The 8973-nt window shown below is 36.2% G+C and overlaps 1 protein-coding gene and 1 long non-coding RNA gene across 3 annotated transcripts; one reads left to right on the top strand and one right to left on the bottom strand.

Moving 5' to 3' along the window:
- The first annotated feature begins 1457 nt into the window (after nt 1-1457).
- Nucleotides 1458-3631, top strand: LOC147335826 (uncharacterized). The gene is made up of 3 exons (XM_086282584.1): nt 1458-1522; nt 1872-1961; nt 2431-3631. Exons 1-3 carry the CDS (start codon nt 1514-1516, stop codon nt 2737-2739), a joined length of 408 nt encoding a protein of 135 aa, XP_086138710.1. The 5' UTR covers nt 1458-1513; the 3' UTR covers nt 2740-3631.
- Nucleotides 3632-4574: 943 nt separating this feature from the next.
- LOC147335825 (uncharacterized) lies at nt 4575-7998 on the bottom strand. Of its 2 annotated transcripts, XR_015127133.1 has the most exons (5): nt 7739-7998; nt 7255-7318; nt 6731-6878; nt 6282-6369; nt 4575-5699 (listed from the first exon to the last, which is right to left on the bottom strand). It is a non-coding gene; the product is annotated as an uncharacterized LOC147335825 (long non-coding RNA). The 2 variants fall into 2 exon arrangements; XR_015127132.1 differs by having other exon boundaries at nt 7255-7998.
- Between the last annotated feature and the right edge of the window lie 975 nt (nt 7999-8973).

Raw genomic sequence — 8973 nt, 5'->3', positions numbered from 1 at the left:
TCAAGACCAAGGTGAAGACACATTTTCTTTTCCATCAACCAGTGCTCTTGATGACACATCTACTTCTGGTGACAGCACCGTGACTCTTTCATCTCCAGAGTCTACATCATCACGGTCTTCGTGGCCAGATTTGTTCTGCATTCCCCGTTTCACATATGATGCTGAAATTAAGCTTGCGCAGGCCCATGTAGCTTTCAAAGAAAATGGGATGCTGCTGATCCCTGATCCAAAGCTGAAGTCCGACATTTTGGAGGGTTTAATCCAGGAGGTAGTCAAGCACACAGTCTACCTCACAGACAGTAAGTTTGACCAAGTTGCAGAGGCACTCATCCTGAAGCATCCATGTTTAAAAGAAAAAGGCTCACACAGTGGCTATGCGGGATGGAAGTTGAGCCTCAAATACAAGTTATCAAACTACCGCACACATCTCCGCAAAATAGGATGTCCTGAAGTATGTGTGAATTCTTTGAAAAATAAGCCAGCTGAGAAATGTTCCCCTGCTTCTGCCGTTAAGCGACCATAGAGGGGTGAAGTGGATTACTGCCCCTCTTTTCCACTTGGAGAAAGTGAACAGTCCCTTGAGAAGATGAGGGTTGAACTCCTTTCCGATGTGAAGAGGCGCAACAACAGAGAGACAGTCATGGATAAAATGAACAGAACATATGCATTGAGAAGACAAGAAGTCATTTTTGATGCTCCCATGATCAGAAATGTACAAGAGAGATGGCCAGCTCTTTTCTTCCCAGCAGAGGTAATTTAAGTACGGAAAAGAGGACAGCAAAAAAAAAAATGCATTAAACCTCTCAGGCTCAAATTAAGTTTTTGTTGCTAATGCATAACCAAGTCCCGCAGTGGTACTTCTGAGTAAAAAAACCCTCATAAAATATGTATGTGGGGTAATCAGGTTGTTAGTTTTTAACTGTTGCAAATCGGCAACGCCTGCCTCGAGAGGATTAACTAGTTGTGTCATAGATGTGTTAATGTGTAAAGGTAGTCCATATGGAAAAGATATATATAAATATTCTAAAGTTTGTATCTGTCTTGTGTGAAACTTGTATGAAAAGCATACAAGAGAGAAAACAGATATAAGATCCCTTGAAAAATTATATAAATGAAACTTTTGGATACTTACTAAAATAATATATGAAAGTGGCCACTTTCATGAGTAAATCATATAAGCCTTATGTGATTTACTATATCAAGCAAGCCAAATCTGATGCAAGTCTTTAATAAGTTTTTTCTATTTCTTTTTTATATGGGAGTGCTTGACTTTATTAGGATGTGTGTCCATATATTGCATAGCAGAGTCCAGATGAAGAACTATGCTCTATACCAGCCATTATTTTAAAATAATTTCACGTTGTTTCAGATAAACGCAGAGTTCAAATGCATCACAACCATGACTTTACAGTCAAGGTTTCTGTCGCAGCTTGACTATCTCTCCTAAAGTCTCCTGAAAGTGTTTGCAACGCAATCAGGGGAGCAGGGCAGGAAGATAAAGGATGTAACTGCCATGATGACAGTAAGAACTTTTAAATTATTTAACTACAAAGTGTATATGCATTGCATTAGGTCAGTAAAAGATTTATACGTTGCATCCTTTGCAAAGCTCAACTTTTACTTGTGAGTACCAATTCTACTGAAAGGACCCTATCATTTTTGTCATGCATTTAGTGTCCCACTGTGAAAAATTTATCTTTTTTATATGATCTGGAAACTATTTAGTCCACTCCTTAAAAATCATGTCAAACTTTTGAAAATTGTTTTGCTGGTGTTGCATGTTGATGACTGGTTCAAAAACACTGTCTTTGATCACTTTCTTCTATGCTACTGAAAATGTATCTATTTTTTTCTTTGTTATAATTCTTAAGGATGACATTGATGCTCGAAGGGAGTCCCTCATCAAAGGACTGTGCTTCTATCTGAATGAAAATCCTGACATCTTGGTGCAGGAGTACATGGTGAGTGTTTTATGAGTAGATTGTGGCTTTGCAACGTTTTTCAAAATGTATTCAGATAGCCATTTAATTCTCCTTGGACTAGGCAGGCCTAGTAGTCCTCTTTAATAATATGGCAAAGAGATTCTAACACTGAGATTAAAACAAAAGGTTAAACTTGTTCGCTACATCGCTTTTGTTTGGAAAAAAAAATTGCCCAACTGTGAGGCTGAAAGAAAATCTAAATTCTTCTGAGTGACATAGCCTGGCTTGCTGGTGGGCCAATGTCTTTCTAACAAAAGACTAATGTAGACCTTGAATGCCCTTCATTTGAAAAAAACAAAAACAAACTTTGTGCGTGTGTGTTCTATTTGTTGTTGTTTTTTTTCCGTTTAGAAACAGATCATGAATGGCAGCAGGACAGGGCACTGCATGTAAAAAAGAGGATTTGCCTAAAAAAGGAATCTTAAAGAAATGTTTTATCTTTAACCAGGACATGACCGAGGCCACTGCACTGACTGCTATAGAGAAAACAACGGTGGGCATTTATGTCTCCAGAGATACGCCAGGCAATGACTGTCCTGATGTTGGCATCATCATCGAGGGTGTGGTGGTTCTTCAGGATTTGGATAGTGTGGCCCTTGCAGTTGCCATGCTTTTTGGACTGTTTTACTCGTTGAACATGAGTTACCCATCACAGCTCCGCTACACCTTTGAGGTCATTCAGAAGGTGGTAATGGAATTGGATGCAACTCAGCTCTCAAGAAAAGCCCAAAATTTAAAGACAAAACTGCTCATGTAAAGAAAGTTCACTGTTGCTCGGCATGTGAGGTGGTTTGCTCTCTCACTTGTTCTCCTGCATTTTGGAGGTTCGATATCAACGACAAATGTTCACTATTGTGTACTTTGTAAATGCCATATAGATGGGGCCTGGCTTGGTTTTGTTTTTTCCTTTTTGCTCTCTGTTCAAGTTTTCTAATTGGCAGCATTTTTAGATTTTGGTTTATTTGTTTTTAAAAGTGAAGAAATGTAGGATTGTTCACCCCAAATAGTCCCATCATGGCTGTGTGAAACAGCATTTTAGGTTTAATTTAGTTGGTCTAAGATTGCTTTGATGGTTTTATCTTTTAAACCAAGATGTTTCAGTATGATCATTGCTGGAATTTTTGAAACTTTTTTCGTATTTGTTAATTTTTTTTAAGTCACTCTATCACTGTTATTTCTGTGGCTCTTTAATAAAGGTTTTGACTTGCAAGTGGTATTTTTTTCTTTTTTTAGTAATTAGGGCAAAATGCATAATGTTAATGATAAGGTTAATAGGTAGGTGTTTCCCAATCCAGTAATTTTAGAATTAATGGTAACTAACATTATGTTAAATTATTTACAATTGTAATTGTTCATTTAATCTTAAAACCTTAAGCAGAATTTTTTGTATTACTGTTCTCTTTCAAAGAGGTAACCTGTGTTTTTCTGTGTTTTGTCAAGTCAATCATGGCATAGATATTAGACCTTTTAGTTTATTTATTTTTTCTCCCCACTCAGGTTACCATCTTGAAAGAAAGAGTGCGATATGTTATAAAGCTTACATTAAAAAATGTGTACTTGATACTAGAATATAATAACACATTGTTAAACGAAGATAACGTGTAGTATTTAAGTGACCAATTAGTGTTGGGTAAAAGTTACTCAATAGTGTTGGATTAAAGTGAGAAAATTATGAAAGAATAAAATATTCCAAGACTTCAAATTACTTCAACAGAACATGTCTCATTCACATTTTATCAAGACAAAATTTATAGGTTTATTGAAAGCGAATAACTTGTGTTAATTTAACACAATTTTTTCATTTGCTGCCAAAGCATCTGTGTGCAACAAATGTCCACCATTGAATTAAGTAAATCCAACAACATATTTTTTTCAGTGTGAGGAGTCTGCCCCCTCACATATACTAATGTGCCACAAACGGGTTGGGGGATTCTCATCGGATGAGAATTCCTCAAAATCGGCGTCCTCCTCAACACAATCCTCTGTCTCAAACACATTCACTTCTATGTCACTTTCACTGTCAAAGACTTGTGCCAAAATTTCATTGACAGTAAATCTGTTCCCAGAGGAATTTTTTTTAGAGAACATAGAGATTGCACAGTACACCGTGCACCAAGACTAATGATTTAAATAGAAGGGGGTCATGGAAGCTTTTATAAGTTTGCTCCTCCCCTACACTGAAAAAAATATGTTGTTGGATTTACTTAATTCAATGGTGGACATTTGTTGCACACAGATGTTTTGCTTTGGCAGCAACTTAAACAATTGAGTTAAATTAACACAATTTATTCATGTTCAATAAACCTGTGCAATTTGTGTTGATAAAATGTGACTTAAACATGTTTTGATGAAGTAATTTGAGCTCTTGAAATATTTTAATCCTTCACAATTTTCTCACTTTATCCCAACACCATTCAATAACTTTTACCCAATACTACTTGGTCACTTAAATACTACATGTTATCTTCAAATTACATTTTGCTATTATATTCTAGTATCAAATACACAATTTTCAAATGGAGGCCTTATAACAGATTATATTGTTCTCTTCCAAGATGGTTGCTGGCATCCACCAGTAAGCTTTCAAAACAAAATGTCTAATTTCACTGCATTGACAGTAGGTAAAGAATTAAACTGACATTACTCCACTACTGAATCTATATAAACCAACAGTTAAATAATGTCAGTTCTTCCGTGTTCTCTGGAATCAATCACAGCAAAGAAATTAGACTCTTTCTTTTGAAAAATGTTGGGAAAGAACAATACAAAACATTCTATTTAAGGCCTCTGACGTCAAGATTCAGTTAAACAACAATTATAACTAAACAATTTGAGGTAATGTTAGTTTCCATTAACATTAAATTAGGTTACTGAATTGGCAAACACCTTCCTATTAACATTACCCATTTTACCCCAATAACTAAAGAAATTAGCACTTGCAGGTCAAAACCTTTATTCAAGAGATGCAAAAATAACATTGATACAGTGACTGTCAAAAATTACGGCACTGATCATACTGTGACATCTTAGTTCAAAACAGCAAGCTTAGAAATATTCAACGTTCCTTACTTCAACTGAATGAAACTGAAAATACCATTTCACACGGCCCATATGGGATATTTAGACTGCATAACTGTTCATGCTACATCTCTTCACTAGTAAAAGAAAGAAAAAATACAAAGAGAAATTTAAAAATGCTGCCAAACAGACAGAGAACTTGTACAGAGCAAAAGGAAAAACAAACAACAACAACAACAAAAAAACGGCTCGTCCTCATGGCAGTTGCAGTGTATATAAAAATGAACCCTGCGATCTGTTCCTGGAATTGAGCTTCAAAAATGCAGCAGAACAAGTGTGAGATTTAAATGTCTTCTCACCTAGAGCTGGTCACCTCACATGCATAACAGTGAGCTTCGTTGCAGGAGCAGTTTTGTCTTAGTTGTGAGCTTTTCTTGAGAGCTGAGTTGCTTCCAACTCCATTACCACCCTTTGAATCACCTCAAAAGTGTAGCAGAGTTGTGATGGGTAACTCATATTGAAGGAATAAAAAAGGTCCAAACAGCATGGCTACTGCAAAGGTCACGTTATCCAGATCTTGAAGAACTACTATACCCTCGATGATGATGCCAACGTCAGAAAAGTCATTGCCTGGTGCATCCTCTGGAGACAGATGTTCATTGTGGTTTTCTCAATCTGTGCAGTGGCCTCAGTCAAGTCCTGGTTAAACACAAAACATTTCTTTAAGATTCCTTTTTAAACTCATCTCTTTTGAATCTACCAGTTCTAATGTTAGAGTAATTTAAACCAATGCAAGCAACATAGTAAATAGCTATAGCCAAAGAGTGGCCTGCCATGCTGCCATTCATGGTCTAACAGAGTTTCTAAGAGAGGGTGAAAAACATAATTTCAAATGCTTTACATTAGTTTTTCTTAGAAAGACACCGGCCCATCAGAAATCCAGGTTTTGTCACTCAGAAGATGTTAGAATTTAGACTTTCAGCCCCACAATTTGGTTAGCTGTTGGTCTTTTTTTTTTTTCAAACAAAAGCTAATGTAAATATTGGTGGGATTTTCCTTTGTTCACTAGAATGACAAATTTAAAGTTTTTTCACACTGATGTGACCCCTAATACAGGGGTGGGGCCTCAAGGGCCGGCGGCTGAGTTCACTACCAGGCCTCATGTGAACTTCAAATTATTAAAGAGGACTACTGGTCCTAACTGGTCCAATGAGGATCAAGTGGATAACTAAATGCATTTTAAAATGTTGCAAAGCCACAATCTACTCATAAAACACTCACCATGAACTCCTGCACCAAGATGTTGCAATTGTCTTTCACACAGATGCGGAGCACTTTGATGAGACTCCCTTTGAGCATTAATGTCATCCTAAAGTATTATAACAAAGAAAACAGATATTTGTGAACTTTTCAGTAGCACAGAAGAAAATGATCCCAGACCAAAACTTAAACCAGTCAACATGCAACACCAGCATCTACAAAGCAATATCAAAAGTTCCTGTTTGACATCAACTTTATGGATATATAGTTTCCAGAACATTTATTTTTTTAAAAAGATCAATTTTTCTCAGTGGGCCAGTAAATGCATGACGAAAATTATGGCATCCTTTCGGTGGAATCAGTACTCACAGGTAATAGTTGACTGTTTCAATGGATGCAGCATAAAAATCTTTTACTGACCTAATGCAATACATATACACTTTGTAGTTAAAGAATTTTAAAGTTCTTACTGTCATCATGGCAGCTACATCCTTTAGCTTTGTGCCCTGTTCCCCCGATCACTTTGCAAACACTTTCAGCAGACTGTCAGAGAGAAACTCAGCTCCGTCAGAAACCTGTAAAGGCATGGTTGGGATGCACTGGAATGCTGCATTTCATCTGAAATGACATAAAATTATTTTGAAATAACAGCAGGCACTGTGCTTGGTTAATAATCAGTAATGTTTTGTTGAATAAAAACTGTGTTTCCAGATCTTATGGGATTAAAAAAATCCAAAGATGTTTATTTCTGATTTGCAACCCAAGAACCCACAAGTTACAACCTCATTTTAGTTCAAGTGTGCATTAATGTGAGTCCAGTAATCACCTTTCTGACAATACATACAGGTATAAGTCAAACCTATGGCAGATTTTGGATTTCTCAGTTGTATTAATAGGGTGGTCTATTTGAGTATGCATGCACCTAATAATTATAAAAAACCTATTATAATTAAGTTACAGAAACCTTAAGCGAAAATAGAATATACTTTCTTACCATAACACCTTGAACCCACAATCCATCAGCTGACTCCTGGTGAAATGCAGAATAGATGTGGTCTCTCAATGTGCATCAACAAAAACAAAAACAAAAACAAAAGGACAGCAGGTGAGGGCAGGAGGGGTAGGGATGTAAGCTAGCATAATACCGCTGATGATATTAGCTAAAGCTGTTCAATGTCCAAAATCTCACTAACACCACGGTGCAGTAAATACACAATGTAACTGAAGAGTCAGTTGACAAATCTATTCACACAGAAAACCAAATTATGTTATGAGTGCCTCGTAATTAGGTTTAATGTGATATTACGGCTCTTGTGCCAAAGACAAATTCAAATGAAAAAGCGCCAATTCTTTGATAACAGATAAAACAGCAAATAAGCTAACGGCTCTTTTTTAGCATGTTACATGGCGGCACTTTAGACGTTTAACTACATTTGGCTGAAATATGGTAAATATTAATTCAAAAAATCAAGACATACCAAAAAACGTAGAGTTGGCTGCTCGACTTGACTGAGATGGATGCATTTTTTAAACCACGATCCAAAGCCCGCGAGATGAAATCACACGTGGTTTCACGAGATTTAACGTTGCTATCTTATTGACTTACTTCACCTGAACATGATATAAACAATTTAATACACCCTTTCTGCATATCATGTAGTTTTTACACTATATAGTTACATTTATCTTTAAAACATGAGGCAATTGTGTTAAATACATGCAAGATGCTTACATAAATCCAAGAGATGCCCAGTCCCTTTTTTTCAGTGTATCTTGCATAAGCTGTTAATGTCATTGTGAGAAAATCCTACCTACCCGCCACTGCACGAGAAATATCTGTTCTAATTCTGCAGGTGAGTATAGTAGGTCACACACACACACACACACACACACACACACACACACACACACACACACACACACACACACACATTTTCATATCTTAGTCAGGACATATAATTCCCTAACCCTTAGACTATATCTAACCATAACCTAAGATAAGATAAGATAAAACTTTATTAATCCCTCGGGTGGGTTCCTCTGGGAAATTCGGTTTCCAAAAGCACAGCACCGACAGAAGTTACAGAGTTACAGAATATTATATATATATATATACACATATATAAATAAAATATATAAAGGGGATAAATAGAATAAATAGGAATAAAAATAAAAATACAAGTGAATTGCACATTACCTAATAACCTAATTGTAACCCTGACATTAAAACCACATTTTGAGCCTCAAAAATGCCTTCAAACACATGGCGATGGGCATTTGTCCCCATAATTATTTGATCCTTAGGGGGTACCACACATATCCAAAAAACACTGGAAAAAAATACTGATGGATGAATGTAGTCAATGTGATTGTAAATGTGCATTGGACAAGTGATGTATTAACCAGCAGGGTGAGCTGAAGCACCAGGAATAAACTCTAATCAAATCAAATCAAATCACTTTTATTGTCACATCACATGTGCAGGTACATTGGTACAGCACATGTGAGTGAAATTCTTGTGTGCGAGCTTCACAAGCAACAGAGTTGTGCAAAATACAATAATGTAAACAAGCAAAATACAAGAATGGCTACATCTGAAACTAATAAATATATGTACAATATATAATAGTATATGCATTTCTGGATGTGTATACTAAATATTTTTCTACGTGTGTGTGTGTGTGTGTACACATATTTTACAAATTAAATAGAG

The sequence above is a fragment of the Aulonocara sp. 'chitande type north' Nkhata Bay genome, linkage group LG3, assembly GCF_057382095.1.
Source record: "Aulonocara sp. 'chitande type north' Nkhata Bay isolate Kocher_YH1m ecotype deep benthic linkage group LG3, A_spYH_male_GT1.1, whole genome shotgun sequence".
NCBI lineage: Eukaryota > Metazoa > Chordata > Actinopteri > Cichliformes > Cichlidae > Aulonocara > Aulonocara sp. 'chitande type north' Nkhata Bay.
The sequence above is the reverse complement of the archived record's forward strand: the minus strand, read 5'-3'. Positions and strand labels throughout refer to the sequence as shown.